A 17,806-nucleotide genomic window follows, 5' to 3' on the forward strand; every position below is an offset into this window, starting at 1 on the left:
TCTGCATTGTGTTAAATTGACGATTGTGTCAACTCTCTGTATGACCATATAAGGTAAGGGTTGACACTTGAGGAGGTAATAGTAATCTCTAAATGGAAAGTGGATGGTGGTGACAATGGACTTTCCATACAGTGTTTCCAAACAAAAGTGTAAACTAATAACTTTCAAAAGTTCACAGACGGTCGTGGCCCATGGATAAACTCAACAGTTTAGAAAAAAAGATAGTAGTTTATTGGAGTCTAACTAGCCTATAGCATTGCTGTTTTATGGGTTGTAATATCGTTTACAAGCTAATTGCCCTGCTTAATCAACATTGGTGTCCTGCCGTTTCTGGGCTGGTTCTATCTGTAAAAAGGTATCTGTGAATTAATATTCAGTAGCATTCATTTTTGTTTCACAGAGTAAACATGGATTCATTATTAAAGCAATACAAACACTCTCTCCCAGTCAGAACAATAATTTGTCTAACTGTGGCAATAAATCGGCATACCAGGTTTGATTGAACAGGGGCCTAAATACAATTTACTTCCACCTAGCAGTTGAGTGGAATGGAAAATGACTTCCAAAGCAAACAGTGTCCCTACAGTATTTATCAGCAACGCAAATCTCTTCTCTCTCACAGCATGACACTACTTTAATGTAGGTGTGTTGACTGTGCCCAGTAACCCAGTAATAACTTATTAGTGCAAGTTCAGTGCTATTCATCAGTTGGAAGGAATTAGTCCCACCATCTGATACTGGGAATTAATTACAGTTCATGCTGGTGGGGGGAAATTCTGGACATTAGTGTTTATTGAAACAGATGTTTAGATACATATATAGATGGGGCTGCAAAACTCCTTTCCCATGATTCCTGAAATTACAACGGAATAAGCAGGAAATGTGAGAAATCTCCAACCAGGATTTTTGGAAAACCAAGGAATTTGGGGAACGTTACTGGAATTTTGCAACCCTATTTATAGAACTTTGCTTTGCTGCTTTGCATTTCATCTGGAAAACTAACTTGTCTGTGTCGATCACATGCTGGCCCATTTAATCTTTTGCTGAATCTGCAGAATTGATGACTTGGCTGGAATATGATTTTAACCAATCAGCATTCAGGATTAGACCCACCCGTTGTATAATGAACATCATTCTATGGGTTGTAGAGAAATGCACACATACTATAGTATGTGGAAATGGTAGGCTGACCAACACGTTACATATCAAATGTGACTTATGCTGACAAGTACCACCAACTATGAGAACTCAAATAAGCATGACCTCAACATGAAATGGTAGATGTACAGGGTTTAAATCCAGACCAAATCCATTATTTGGCAGACCATTGCATATGTTCTGAAAGAGCATAGGAAGTGTACCTTCATATGTGGCCTTGAATCCTTGGGACCCGATGGTGTCATCAGACTGGAGATGGAGCCACATCTGGTTGCTCATACTGACTATCAGGTCAGGAACACTAGACCCTGTCAGCCTAAAACACATCACATGGAACTCAATGACTCATTAACTTATTGTCTCTTACCCACATCAGTAGTTTAATTTATTGTTTTCATGCTCCAAAAACTATGGTCATTATTTTCAAGTAAACGGGAAAATGTGTATTAATTACATGACAATTATGTTCAATGTATTATCAGAATAACTGCCCCAATCTATTGTCCTAGTGTAGACTACAGCATAGTTCGGTGCAACTTAAAAATCCTACAGTGAATGCTGGAGGGAAAGGTTTGAGCGAAAATATTGAGGGAAAGGTTAGAGGGAAAGTTTCGAGATAGTAAATGATAAATTCTGGGTATCTGCAGAATACTCACACATAGAGCACTCTCCTGGCATCGCCAATCTTCCCTCCATCCCCCACTGTTAGCGTGTCATATCCTCTCTCAAGATCAAACTCCTCAAAGGCAAGCTTGATAACCTGCTCAAAACAGGATATATGTTCCACATTGGTTCAAGGACAGCCATGATAACATGGCCGTAAACCATTTTGCAATTGAACTATTTACACAATGCTTATTTTGTTACTCTTCTATTCATTCTGATACAAAGTGCTTTATTTTCCTAGAAATGGTATCAATTAAAAATAATTAAATCATAGCAAATTCCCTTTAAAGTGGTTGGGATGTAGCCCTTTCCTGCAGTCAAATGACCTAGTGGCCTCATGGGTGGAATGTTATTCATATTTCATAATGGATAAACGTTATAGAAGAAGAAAAAAAGCTGCAGAAAATCTGGTGGTTCTTTGTGAAACGGTTATATTTCAGTCTTCTGTGATGTATATAAAGTGTAATATTGGGATGCAATCTCAAAATGTAATACATTTCAATACATTACATTACTGTATATCTGACATGGTACATGTGTCTTCTTTTTTTTTAAGCCCAAGACCATGTGTGTGAGGTGTATACTTTTGTTTCAAAGTAGATTAGTTTAAGACGAGCAAGAAAGACTCTGTGTGACCCTGATTTAGCCCACTGCAGTAATTAAATAAATATTTCAGGATTGGTGTGGTTTTGCAACACAATCTAATAAAATTTGAATAGTGTAATGCTCTATGATTTAATTCTAACCATAGATCCCATGAAATAATATTGAGTCTTTTATCATGTATTGTAGAAAAACATCATAGTACTCTGGTATGCACCATAACAAACATAGCTTATTCATATTAGAGCAGCAAAAGACATCAACATTGCAGCTACTGCAGCTCTATACTTTCAAACACTTGTTGTGTGTGTGTTCTGTGGTAAACAGAATAATTAGCATTGCATAGTATTTGCAAAAAAAAGCACTGCTGTCACAGCTACCAGGGAGACTAAAATAATGAAACCATGAAATACATTTGCAAATCATTTCGTGGTGGCAGTGCAATGATGAACTGGAAAAGAGCAGTTCAAGTATTTGCAATGCCTGGGCACGAACAAAGGCTTGAGAAAAAAAAGATGGCTCCACTTTTGATGCCGGCACAGGAAGAAAGGCAGTTAAAAGAAAATTGGATTTGAGCAGAGATTGCTTGAAGGGAAGAAATAAAGCTTAATTAGGACAAGCCCATTATCAACATCCTCAAATTCTCTCAATTGCACCATTAAATAACCATTATTCCATCCATATTTTTTTCTCCTGAGACTCAAAAGCAAATGTATTACCTGTGTAGGTTGGGCTATCCTCACTGAAATGTGTAGTACCAAGCCAAGGGGCCCAAAGTGAATGATCAATGTGAGAGCCTAAACCCTTGAGTACGAGTTCACTGATAGCCAGTTTGCTTTTCAAGAGCCACTTATAACTCACCCTGTCATGTAAACTCAACTATTCTGATATAAAACATTGCAGGGATTGATGATAATAATAGCTCATGTAAAGATCTAACACACACACACACACACATTTTTCCTCAATGACCAATGACTGCTAACCAAGAATAATAGTCATTTTAATGGAACTTAACAATACAATAATAGATTTGTAGATTTGATAAACTTGGGTTTAATTAGACTGCGAAACCCTCTGTTTGTAATTCAATCTTCATGCATTGCACTTCAAAGCGCACAAAAACTCAAAATTGTCTAAGGATAATTCTGGCTTTGTGGCAATTCAATGTCCATGAGATGTCAATCTTCGTTGAACTTTGACATCTCCGCTCCAGCATGTGCCATCTGAGAGAAATCTCATTACAGGAAAATTCATTTTAAAATGCATCATACGGGGTTGATTTCTGTAATTTTAAAGTCTCTTGAAAACTTGAGCGCTGACAAACAAAACATTTTGGGACTTTGTCAACAATGGACTAATAAAACAAAAGATTGTTTTTGGGTGGAGTTTTCCTTTAAATAAAACCAATATCTGCTCAAATTGAATTCCGACCTATGCTTTAATAACAATGAAAAACAGACACTGTACAAATACATACGGCAATGCGATGAAGTCATGGTGACTGGAACAAGCCAATGTTCAAGCAGATAGACAGACAGGGCTAGGAATAAATGAGCAATTACACACTGACCTGCCATTTACAACACTAATAGAATATGGAGAGCAATATCCATCTCCATGGCGACTCCCTTTTGGCAGCCAGTAATGATTTAAAAACGCACCTATCCGACAGCCTCATTGGAGTGGTTAAATAATCATAGAAGGACATGTCTTGACCTCTAAAATGGGAAATATTTTGAATGACAGAGCAAGATTCCTAAATGTTCACACAATAGGAATGGGTAACATGATTTGTCAGAATAGAAACTATTGATGCTCAATATGCTTGTAAGGTAATCAATCCACCCATAATGAATTACAGAGTTCAAGATGCAAAAAGGATTAAGGAGATGTTTAAAATGGTAAACACAAAATTGTATCAGTCTAGATAGAGTATGCTAGAGCTATAGAGTACAATAAAGTCAACTGATTATAAAGAGGTAATAAATGAAGGGAGATTATAATTTCTTACAACAAATACCAATGCGGAGGATTAATTTTATTCAATTAAATGTCAAGCTGTGCCATAACCGTACATACATCCTAAAACAGGTGACTGTTGGCACCCTTTACTAGTCTTCTCTTTATGTCTCTGGGATAACATACTGTCAACAGAGGTAAACATATGTTGTTGTTTTTTACGCAACTGTGATTCTGCTAAGCACCTCTGAAGTTTTTGGACAAGCAATCTGTGTGGAATGTCAAACTTTGTAGTAAGCAGTTTGAGGCAATCTTAAATGAGACGTCTACAATACCACCCTCTCAAATTACCCTGTCAAAAACAGAAAGGGTTTTTACAGAAGACTTAGCAAGAGGAGAAACAGCACTTGTGGTCTATATCAACACAATTGCAAGCTGACAGCACACCTTGGTGATTGTTCCTTCACCTGGCTTATATACAATATTTTAGGGCACTATTGATTCCTTTGTTTTATACAGAACCGGAAGGCTGGTTCAATGGTTCTGTTTTGTCTTCATTTGTTGAAAAAACATCCATTTGACCTTCTATAGTTTGTTGATGTTTTGTAACTCATCCAAAATAATCACTGTCTGATTGGAACACCTGTCCCTATACAATTTGCCCATCGTTTCGTCTCCCCTCAATGATACTGTTTTGTCAAAAGCATCACACTATTTGTTTACGAATACTGTCTACCAGTTACATGCACAAACACATCGGGGGTATATACAGTGCCTTGGCAAAGGATTCAGACCCCTTCACTTTTTCCACATTTTGTTATGTTTTTAAAAAAAGGTCCTCACTAATGTATGCACAATTCCCATAATGACAAAGCAAAAACAAACAGGTTTTTAAAATGTTTGCAAATATAAAAAACAGAAATACCGTATTTCCATAAGTATTCAGACCCTTTGCTATGAGACTCGAAATTGAGCTCATGTGCATCCTGTTTCCATTCATCATCCTTGAGATGTTTTTACAACTTGATTGGAGTCCTGTGGAAAATTCAGTTGATTGGACATGATTTGGAAGGACACACACTTGTCTATATAAGGTCCCACAGTTGACGGTTCATGTCAGAGCAAAAACCAAGCCATGAGGTGGAAGGAATTGTCCATAGAGCTCAGAGACAGGATTGTGTCGAGGCACAGATCTGGGGAAGGCTACCAAAATATTTCTGCAGCATTGAAAGTCCAAAGGAACACAGTGGCCTCCATCATTCTTAAATGGAAGAAGTTTGGAACCACCAAGACTCTGCCTAGAGTTGGCCACCCGGCCAGACTGAGAAATCGGGGGAGAATGGCCTTGGTCAGGGAGGTGACCAAGAACCCGATGGTCACTCTGACAGAGCTCCAGAGTTCCTTTGTGGAGATGGGAGAAGCTTCCAGAAGGACAACCATATCTTCAGCACTCCACCAATCAGGCCTTTATGGTAGAGTGGACAGACGGAAGCCATTCCTCAGTAAAAGGCATATGACAGCACGCTTGGAGTTTGCCAATGAAACCAAGATTGAACGCTTTGGCCTAAATGCCAAGCATCACGTTTGGAGGAAAGCAGGCACCGCTCATCACCTGGGCAATACCATCCTTATGGTGAAGAATGGTGGTGGCTGCATCATGCTGTGGGATGTTTTCAGCGGCAGGACAACGACCCTAAGCACACAGCCAAAACAATGCAGGAGTAGCTTCGGGACAAGTCTCTGAATGTCCTTGAGTGGCCCAGCCAGACCCCAGACTAGAACTCGATCGAACATCTCTGGAGAGACATGCACATAGCTGTGCAGCGACGCTCCCCATCCAACCTGACAGAGCTTGAGAGGTTCTGCAGAAAATAATGTGAAAAACTCCCCAAATACAGGTGTGCCAAGCTTGTAGGTTTATACCCAAGAAGACTCGAGAGTGTCATTGCTGCCAAGGGTGCTTCAACAAAGTACTGAGTAAAGGGTCTGAATACTTATGTAAATGTGATATTTAAAAAAAAGATTAGATTGTAGATTGATGAAGAAAAAAACCTCATATTTAATCAATTTTAGAATAAGGCTCTAACAAAATGTTCAAAAGGTTCAGGGGTCTGAATACTTTCCGAATGCATGTATATTAATGTGCCAATTACTAAATTCATTACTGATTTGATTATTGTCATATTCCTATGACGGTATGCAAGGTGATGCTGAAATATACAGCTCAGGTTATAGCATAACAAAAGTCCAATTGTGAGTGAAATTATAGTGTCCATTGAATGTGCATTTAAGGTGCATTTTCCAAAATGCAATATTCCCTGACAGGTGCTATGTCAGTGAATCTTTAAAAAAAAAACTCTCTGGTGTGTTTCAATAAGTATAAACAAGATAGTGAAAAAGAAGAACAACTGTCAGCTCACTATCCCAAGAGACTCTAGGATCTCTGCAATTTTCAAGTCTCTTTTTCAATGTTTTAAAACCCAAGTCAAAACCCATGTTTTCCACAAAGATAAAGGCTCATATGTTTCAATGATGACATGCCACAAATATGAGAAGGAAATCATGAACAGTTTACTTCCGCAGCAAGTAATAATTACAGGTAAAAACATAATTCAGAACAGTAATTGAATTACAAGACATGGACTACTTTTGGATAATTCTACAGTTTAGAATTTGCTAAACTAATTGAGAATATGTTTAAGGAAAGGAACAAAAGTATCAATTTGCACGGCAGACAGACAGGAACGTTTTACAGAACTCTGGCCTTCGGGAGACGATTTAAAGGTTGAACTCACTTAATGAATCCAACGTGAATCTCTAATGAACATGTACAGTAGGAGGTGCAAGATACCTCCATTGTTATCAGGTTCTTGCTGAATTGGGCATGCTGAATACCTGGGTGACATGTCAAACTTTTAACAGCATTCTCAAACTACTTTGTAAAGTAATTTCTAGCTTGACTTAATTCACTTGAGTGCTGATCTGTGGCTGCACCAAGAAGGTGAAGTTCCATTAATTATGTTCATAGGGAGTTTTGGTTTGAGGTGGACAGTGTTAACGGCAGCATAACAAATACTGGTGGTCACATGCAGAAATTCATATGCATCAGAGATGCAGCAATTTACAGCCAAGTGAGTAATTCTTGATTTCTAATGCTTTTGAAGCGTTCCATTTCCTTTAAGGCACTCCTCCTTGAACTATCCATCATTTACAGCAGAAGATATGAATTACTGTTTGTTTTAGCTTTAGTGCTCTGACCCCTACGTGGCACGAGGGATATAAAAGACAAGTAGAAACCAGTAATTAAACCGTTTTTAAGTGGGCCCTCTTTACAAAATAAGCTTTTTTTTTCTGTTAATTTCCCCATTATATTTGTTATGCTAATTTAGTGATTCTAATACCACTTGTATGCCAATGAACACAATGGCATTGCATTAATACCATATCATAATCATAATTATGTGCTTGGATACCCCTTTCACTAGATGTCCTGTTGGTTCACTGGCACAATAAAATAGATTATCCTTCACCTACATCCAAAATAATGTGATTTTGACATAGCCTCAACTTGCAAAATACAACACAAACTGAGTTAAATTATTGAAGTTGAACCATTCACCTTGCAAAGAGACTCATTAGCACGGCTGTGCATGCTGATAACTCACTATGATATAAAGAAAGAAAATAAAAAGAAAGAAAGCAAAAAGAAAGAAAATAAATGTGACTCACCTTCCTATTGTCCAGTGCTGTTATGACCCAAACACAGTGGGCATTGTTGTCATACTGAACAGGGTAATTAGGAGAGGTGATGAAGCCCTTTGGTCCTCTTGAATTAGAACCACACGTTCTCGCTGTTGAAATAAAATACAAATACATTTATCAGACAAAAATAAGTAAATGCTACATTGGAAGGGAATACCTAGTCAGTTGCACCACAGAATGCATTCAACCTAAATGTATCTTCCGCATTTAACCAAACCACCCTGAGTCAGAGAAGAGTGGGGGGCTGCCTTAATCGATGTCATTGGTGGCCGGGAAGCAGTTGTTGTTGGGGATTAACTGCATTGCTCAGGGGCAGAATGGAAGATTTTTCCACATTCCTGGCTCGGGGATTCAAACCAGCAACCTTTGGGTTACTGCACCTAATTACTGAACATTTAATTACTCATTACTTAACGTTTATCCTGAAGATTGGTGAGTGAAATCATCAAGAGGTGAAGAAGCAGAGTCTGACATCACCCATTGTCTAGTTAAAATGACTGAAAATGATTAATTATGAAATCTCTGATGACTACGCCGTACGCCTGTTAATTATCGAAGAGTCAGAGGGTTCTGAAGTTGGTAGAAAAAACTCCTAAACGAGCACATCCTTCATTCACAGGTCGGAAAAGCATTCTATAATTAACTCTAAATAATCACCTGGGATTATACATATCCGGGAGAGTACAGAGCAGCAGTGGATCTCTGGAGGCCTTTTAACTTCACATTTAATGGCTTCTACCTGGTACTTAGCTCCGCATGGAGAGGGTGATGGTGGAGAGAGGTCTGGGGGCGAGGGGGTAGTAGAGTGTTATTCTTAAAGGGTTTACCGGGCGACGCTGTGACAAAAAGTGTCTGGATCGATCAGTACTCCCCAGGAATGGTGCTAAGAAATTGTCAAACATGGTTACTCTTTCCTTCTGGATGGCTGACATACTGCCTCATTTCATTTTGATTAATGTCATCTGGAGGCCTGTGTCCTCTATGGCTTTGAAAGTTAGACCTCTGCGGATCTCACCTCCAGTGGGCATTAGCTGCCTGCACACACCAATAATACAACTGTGAGCCGATCATCAGTTACCATCAGTATAGCCTCAACTGTAATTTACAGTTTGGTAGCACTTAACCTAACCTATATGGATTGCGATTATCTCCTGTGAAACAGAATAAAAAACATGTCATGCTTCCCCTCAAAAACATGTCACGCTTACCTAAAAAAACATGTCATGTTTACCTAAAAAAACATGTCACGCTTACCTAAAAAAACATGTCATGTTTACCTAAAAAACATGTCATGTTTACCTAAAAAAACATGTCACGCTTACCTAAAAAAACATGTCGTGTTTACCTAAAAAAACATGTCATGCTTCCCCTCAAAAACATGTCACGCTTACCTAAAAAAACATGTCATGCTTCCCCTCAAAAACATGTCATGTTTACCTAAAAAAACATGTCACGCTTACCTAAAAAAACATGTCACGCTTACCTAAAAAAACATGTCATGTTTACATAAAAAACATGTCACGCTTCCCTAAAAAAACATGTCACGCTTACCTAAAAAAACATGTCATGCTTACCTAAAAAAACATGTCACGTTTACATAAAAAAACATGTCATGTTTACATAAAAAACATGTCATGCTTCCCTAAAAAAACATGTCACGCTTACCTAAAAAAACATGTCATGCTTACCTAAAAAAACATGTCACGCTTACCTAAAAAAACATGTCATGTTTACCTAAAAAACATGTCATGCTTACCTAAAAAAACATGTCACGTTTACATAAAAAAACATGTCATGTTTACATAAAAAACATGTCATGCTTCCCTAAAAAAACATGTCACGCTTACCTAAAAAAACATGTCATGCTTACCTAAAAAAACATGTCACGCTTACCTAAAAAAACATGTCATGCTTCCCTAAAAAAACATGTCACGCTTACCTAAAAAAACATGTCATGTTTACCTAAAAAACATGTCATGTTTACCTAAAAAACATGTCATGTTTACCTAAAAAAACATGTCACGCTTACCTAAAAAAACATGTCACGCTTACCTAAAAAAACATGTCATGCTTCCCCTCAAAAACATGTCACGCTTACCTAAAAACACATGTCATGCTTCCCCTCAAAAACATGTCATGTTTACCTAAAAAAACATGTCACGCTTACCTAAAAAAACATGTCATGTTTACATAAAAAACATGTCACGCTTACCTAAAAAAACATGTCATGCTTCCCTAAAAAAACATGTCACGCTTACCTAAAAAAACATGTCATGCTTACCTAAAAAAACATGTCACGCTTACCTAAAAAAACATGTCACGCTTACCTAAAAAAACATGTCACGCTTACCTAAAAAAACATGTCACGCTTACCTAAAAAAACATGTCATGTTTACATAAAAAACATGTCATGCTTCCCTAACTCTAAATGGATAGGGATTACTGATAAATAGTGCATTTAGCAAAAATATTAAAAAGTAAACAAATGTTATTATTTTTGTACACAGTATGTGCCAGCAAAAGTGAACCATACAGTCATAATAGTTTTGGAAACTCATGTGGTATTAATCATAGCTATTAACAGTTCAAAAGCAGTTGCTACTTCTCACAGATGGCTAGCAACTACATGTCTCAATAAAGACATAAATAAGACGGTTCAATGCTTTTAAATCAAGGGGATTGAATCTTCAACAGCCTTTGTAAATTCCAGCTAAAGCCATGGTAATATGAAGAATAGAGAATATTCAAGTATTTGACCTGGCTAGTAGGTAACAGTTAAATCCTCTAAATACAATAATATCTGTACTGTCGTGCCTCACTATTAAACACCCAACACCCTCCTCACCACTGGTGACGAGGTGTGACATTGTACATCTTAATTTGACTGGTTTCTCACAGCAGGAAAATAATCCTGCAGGAACAGGAAATATGAATAATGTGAAATGTTTAAGTGGAAATGTAAACTTTAGAAGCCTTTTTAAACATTGAATACAATACAAGTTTTGAATTTACAAATACTCTGCCACAACAGGGTGATCAAATTAAGAGAGGTCCTTCTGTAGCTCAGTTGGTAGAGCATGGCGCTTGTAACGCCAGGGTAGTGGGTTCAATTCCCGGGACCACCCATACGTAGAATGTATGCACACATGACTGTAAGTCGCTTTGGATAAAAGCGTCTGCTAAATGGCATTTATTATTATTATATTAAGAGAGCATATCTGTACCTACAGAAAGTGTTGCGATGGTAAAAGAGCCTGCCTGCGTTCACACTTACTGCGGCAAATAGGCCTGTGGTCACTCCATGCGGCCAACGTCTCTGTCACTCTCTGGCAAGTGATGCTCTTTGATCCCTGAAGCACATAGCTGTCATCACAGGAAAACTGGATGCTGGCTCCGACCCTGTAGGAATTGGAGAAACAAATGACCTGCCGTACAGAGCACGGCATCAACCCCTAACTCCTCAATGCCTGTGACAGACTTCCTTCTGTCAAATCTGCAACAAGCAACATGGGATAAAAAGTTTTCAATTTCCACCAGTAGATTGCTATGGTGTGTTCCAAACAACCAAGTATAACTTTTTTGGTCTGTGAACAAGTTTCCTCAATTTCTCAAATGTTTTTAGTTTTTAATGGTGATAAGTACATCTGCCTCCTTAACAAACCAGTAATGACCCTTGTTGAATTAAGGCATCTTTTCTAAGAGGGTCTTATCACCTATTGTGCGGGTCTAATTTCAGTCACTAATGGTGATGGCATAGCAGTGGGGGTTTAAAAAGACTATTCCACACAGCAGGGATCGCCTTGATTAAAGCTGTTCCACACAGTTCCAAATTCACTGAGGCCAAACCTGATGAGAGTGAAGCAAAGGAACCCACTGAAAGTCTGAGCCCATCCTCTTCCCATTCTCTGGAATCCCAGGATCTGGACAAATGTCTGCTGCCATGCCCCCTTGGCTCACTACAGAAAGAGGATAAAGGTGGAATACAGAGTGGTGAGAAAAGAAGTACCAAATCTATTCAATTACTAGTGACAGATATTATAAAATAATACCATGAAAGTTATGCGCCTCAAGTGCACTGTATAGTCTGGGTAAGTCAAATGTAATGTGATAAGCTTGATTGTACAGTTTTTATGTCTAGTTGATTAATTGACAGTACAAAATATACACACTGATGGTTAGACAAAAGGTTAAGAGTTTGCTATGGGATTATACAGAGGCTCGGATACTTTTAACAAAGGCCCATATTGATGCTCCATAACAGGTGCTGACAAGAATCGGAAAGGTATTATACTAGAAACACAGGGCCAGAAGCAAGAGACAATGGTGACAAACAGCACTCTCACAATCATAGGATTAGAGCAATTCATCCTAATTTCATGTTCTAACAAGATCACGCTCCATTAGTCTCAATGAAAGGAAATGATTCCTCTATCGCTGCCATTAATTCAGAAGCCATGAATGAATACAAAGATGAGTCCACTTACAGTTACTGCATATTTAGATCATTGGCAGTAAAATTATCAATGAAAACTTTGGGAGACAATTTGGTCTAATAATGGATTTCAGAATAGAAATTGCATCGATCATTGTGCGCTGTTGCACTGAAAACATTCATGTGAAGGAAGAAGTTAAAAGTCTCTAATGGCCATAACACAGACTGAAACAAATCACTACACCTAATCCCCCAAACAAAAGAGGTGTCTAACCTCAAGGGTATTTTTCTGGTTAAATAAAGGTTTCATAAAAACATGACAAAACAAAATGCATTGCATCTAACAGTCCTGGACAATACCCTGGATACAACTTTTAGTGTATTATATCCTGCAATATCATACACATTAAGTCATGTTAACATACACTGTGTAAAAAAGTGTACAAAACATTATGAAAAACATTATGAACATGACAGACTGACCAGGTAAATCCAGGTGAAAGCTATGATCCCTTATTGATGTCAATCAAATCAAATTGTATTTGTCACATGCACCGAATACAACAGATGTAGACCTTACCGTGAAATGCTTACTTACAAGCCTTTAACCAACAATGCAGTTTTAAGAAAATCACAAAAAAGTAAGCGATAATGATAACAAATAATTAAGAGCAGCAGTAAATAACAATAGTGGGGCTATATACAGGGGGTACCAGTACAGAGTCAATGTCAATGTGCAGGGGGACCGGTGTCGAGGTAATTGAGGTAATTATGTATATGTAGGTAGAGTTATTAAAGTGGCTATGCATAGATAACAACAGAGAGTAGCAGCAGCAATCAGCGTAGATGAAGGGGAGGAGAAAGGTTAACTTCTTTGGGACTGGGGGGCAGTATTGAGTAGCTTGGATAATAAGGTGCCCAGAGTAAACTGCCTGCTACTCAGGCCCAAAAGCTAGAATATGCATATAATTAGTCGATTTTTAAAAAACTGTTTGAATGATGTCTGTGAAGTCCTGTGAGTGCCACCTGATGAAGATCATCAAAGGTTAGTGATTCATTTTATCTCTATTTCTGACTTTTGTGAGCCCTCTCCATGGCTGGAAAATGGCTGTATGGTTTTCTGTGACTAGGTGCTGACCTAACATAATCGTTTGGTGTGCTTTCGCGGTAAAGCCTATTTGAATTCGGACACTGTGGCTGGATTTACAATAAGTTTATCTTTAAAATGGTGTATAATACTTGTATGTTTGAGGAATTTTAATTATGGTATTTCTGTTGTTTTGAATTTGGTGCCCTGCAATTTCACTGGCTGTTGGCAAGGTGGGACGCTACCATCCCACATATCCCAGAGAAGTTAAATCATGATTTTTAAGCCTTGAGAAATTTTAGACATGGATTGTGTATGTGTGCCATTCATAGGGTGAATGGGCAAGACAAAGATGTAAGTGCCTTTGAACGGGGTATGGTATTAGGCGCCAAGCACACCAGTTTGTCAAGAACTACAACACTGCTGGGTTTTTCACGCTCAACAGTTTCCCGTGTGTATCAAGAATGTTCCACCACACAAAGGACATCCAGCCAACTTGACACAACTGTAGGAAGCATTGGAGTCAACATGGGCCATCATCCCTGTGGAACGCTGTCGACACCTTGTAGAGTCCATGCCCCAACGAACTGAGGCTTTTCTGAAGGCAAAAGGGGGTGAAACTCAATATTAGGAAAGGTCTGTTTCGTATGTTAGCATATGCACAATTGCAAATTTACGTAAGAAGTTCAGTAAATTGTATGACCATTTTCTTACCAAGAGTTGGATAGGTGCATTTATCAAAAGAATAATCTATTTTTATAGTGAACTTGATAATAAGCTTTGCTTAAAGAGAAATACATGAACAGGTGGGTCAACAGCTATAGAAATAAAACAGCCTCTACAAGTAAATGTTTCATCATAACATTTGTATGGGTTGCATTCAGATATGAAATATGTATTTCCACCTTGTGATGACAGGAGCTTTAATGATTCACTGCTCGTGGCAATATAACGAAAACAAACTGTGAAAAGGTCATGCTTCATAGCATATCCTCTTCCACCATTCCTGTGCCAGTGTGTGTTTGTGTTCTCACCTTAATTTCTGCATCATTCTGTCACATAACCTCAGTTTGTTTACGGGCCCAGAACCACATTAGGTCATCTTACACATCATTTTAACCTGGTCACAAAAAGCTGGTGCAAAAGGCATTGGAAAAAAAAAAAAAAATTGTTGCCCTTTTTCCATCCATTCCTGTTGATGCACTGCACAGTAATCACAGACTACAGAATCCTTTCATTCTGTAAACAATTTCTATGCGTGAACTCTCAATGTACCATGTGGCCTTGGTTTTAGTGACCATTACTTTCTATAAAAAAATCAACATGCTACATGCGAGAAATCGTATATTGGAGGATACGTACAGATGTAGGATTTTTATTTGAACCAGTATGCCACAGCAGGAAAGTAATCCTGCAGCAACAGGAAATGTGGATTATAATTAATGGTCATTTTTTTTGTAGGGGTTGATACATTTTTTTTTTAGGGCAAATAAAGTCTGAAATTACAAACTTTAGAAGCCTTTTTAAACCTTGAATACACTATAAGAGTGATCAAATGAAGATCATACAAGTGCATTTGAGAATGTTTTAACCCTATCCCATGAAATCCGGTGCAATAATAATGCTAAAATGTTCATTTCAAGTCAAGGTCAGAGAATGTGTTGATGGAGTGAGCGGCATGGACAGCCATTGCTATCCCTTTTGATCAACTGTCATGTATTTCTGTTTGATGTTGTCTTCAAATGTCACCTCCTGTGAATGCTGATGTTAGTTTTAAAAAGTTCCACCATCCAATCAAAGCTTTTGTCTGTTTGCACCACCATTTCTGTTTCCTGTTCTACCCAGTGATAATCTTACTCTACTTTTCTGTGTTAGGACTTTGGTTTGAAAATGAAAAGGATCATGACTTTACTTTCATACTAGTTTTATTTCTTATGTTAATAAAGCTATTTTGTCGGGCAGCGTGTTTCTTTAGCAGGGAATTTATAACAGAGAGAACTACAACAAAGCATCCATTCCTCTCACAGCCTCCCCACTTCGACACTTCTCTAGACTACAGTTATAATCAATGATGAAGCCCACATAGCTCACTTCTGCTGCGAAAGGTAAACTTCCCACTCCACCAATGGCTGCTGGACTACTATCATTCAAGATCCCCGGATTGGCTTCTTTAAAACCTGTTGGGGATAGGGCTGTCTACTGCCCCCGCTGGAGTAATTGCGTGCCCATAGTAAACATAATTTTTTTTGGTCAAAAGTTGCTAATATATGCAAATAAAAAATATTATTGAATAGAAAACACTCTAAAGCTTCTAAAACCGTTTAAATGGTGTCTGTATGTAAAGCAGAACTCTCAGGGCAGTCATTCTCCCAAACTCTCTCTTGTCATCAGAAAAGTTGGCCCAACTTTGACGTCATTGCCCCCACCCTTCCCAAGCACTTACAGGTCTGGGAACAGTCTCTCTGTCTTCAGCGCGATCTCAGCTTTCAATGGGGCTTCTCATTGTGAGAATCGCGCGCTCACAAGAGTTTTGGCGGGCCGAAACCTTTCGGGCACGCGAAAAAACAGGTCACTTTTATGCGCGCTCTGCTCCGGTCCTGTCTTTTTTCCAAGATCGATTATACAATGCATGTGTTTCTGTTCGTCCTCACTATTGCTGTACACCTTTATAACATGTTAAAGCTTGATTATGAACTTAGTTTGATAAGTTTAGTCGACATATAATATGTAAGTTTGACGTTTTGGTGCGCATCCACTTGACTTTTGGCTACATTTCAACCGAAATGTGTCGTGTTTGAGAACCTAAAGACACAGACTGCAAAACTAAACGCTGTTTTTGGTAAGTATAATTCCTTCCAGGTCTTCTGATGGAAGAACAGCAAAGGTAAGAGAATATTTATGTGGTAAATTTGGCTTTGTGTGGACTCCAAGATAGAGGAGCCATAATGCTACTTTTTGAGCGTCGACTCATAGTATAGCCTAGTGAACGAAACCTGTAACGTTAAAAATAAATGTAACACAGCGATTGCATTCAGAAGAAGTGTATCTAACTATATATATGTAGAACATGCATATTTAGTCAAAGTTTATGATGTGTATTCCTTGTTAGCTGACGTTATCTGCCGGAGCTATCGTCATTTCTCAGGACATTTGAGTAGCATTTTTGAACGATGCATCATTGTAAACAGAGATTTATGGATATATATAGCATATTATTGAAAAAAACATAAATGTACTGTGTAACATGTTATATTACTGTCATCTGATGAACATTTCAAAAGGTTAGTGCATTATTTTTCTTTTAATCCTGCGTTTGTTGATTGCATATTTTTTTCAACTTGGCTATGCAAATTAGCTGTGTCTTCGGTGGTGGTTTGACATAAATATGTGCTATGTCTTTGCCGTAAAACATTTTAGAAATCTGACAAGGTGTTTAAACAAGGTGTTTATCTTTCATTTGAGCCATTGGACTTGTTAATGTGTGGAGGTTAAATATTTTTAGGAATATTTTTGCGTTCCATGCGCCACCTTCCAGCTGAACGTGGGGGGGGGGTTCCAAAATTGGAACCCTAGTCCCCTTCTGGTTAAGATACATATTTGGGTACTGTCACCGATAACAAACTGAACTTTGCTGCACACACAGATACCAATTTGTAAAATCCTTGTATTTTCTGAGAATGATTTCATTATAAATATAACTACAGTGACTATATTTTATAGATTTGTTAATCTGTTTGAACTGTTTCCATGGCTGCCTAGTTTGGGATTTGAAGTAACACTGAATATGCTTGTGATGGTATTCAGTGAGGTCATCATGATACAACAGACAACACTCAGAAAGATTCACGTACTAAAGTATCTAATACAGTATCTACTACAATATCTACTACAGTATCTACTACTGTATCTACAATGGTATCTACAGTATCTACTACAATATCTACTAGAGTATCTACAATATCTACTAAATGATCTACTACACGATCTACTGTATCTACTACTGTATGCACGATGGTCTACAGAATCTACTACAGTACCTACAGTATAGTATCTACTGTAGATACAGTACCTATTACATTATCTTCTACAGTATCTACTACTGTACAGTATCTGGTATGTTATAGGTAAAGCTAAGA

General features: G+C 38.0%; 1 protein-coding gene across 1 annotated transcript in view; it reads right to left on the reverse strand.

Moving 5' to 3' along the window:
* LOC118402753 (CUB and sushi domain-containing protein 1-like) overlaps window positions 1–17,806 on the reverse strand; it is a 439,121-nt gene that overhangs the window by 135,796 nt on the left and 285,519 nt on the right. Inside the window, exons 8-12 of the mRNA XM_035800963.1 lie at window positions 12,026–12,107; window positions 11,426–11,550; window positions 8,119–8,240; window positions 1,815–1,918; window positions 1,362–1,474 (exon numbers count right to left, since the gene is read on the reverse strand). Coding sequence (XP_035656856.1) covers window positions 1,362–1,474; window positions 1,815–1,918; window positions 8,119–8,240; window positions 11,426–11,550; window positions 12,026–12,107 — 546 coding nt within the window. The remainder of the gene's footprint in view (window positions 1–1,361; window positions 1,475–1,814; window positions 1,919–8,118; window positions 8,241–11,425; window positions 11,551–12,025; window positions 12,108–17,806) is intronic.

Source organism: Oncorhynchus keta, chromosome 24 (genome assembly GCF_023373465.1).
Source record: "Oncorhynchus keta strain PuntledgeMale-10-30-2019 chromosome 24, Oket_V2, whole genome shotgun sequence".
Taxonomy (NCBI): domain Eukaryota; kingdom Metazoa; phylum Chordata; class Actinopteri; order Salmoniformes; family Salmonidae; genus Oncorhynchus; species Oncorhynchus keta.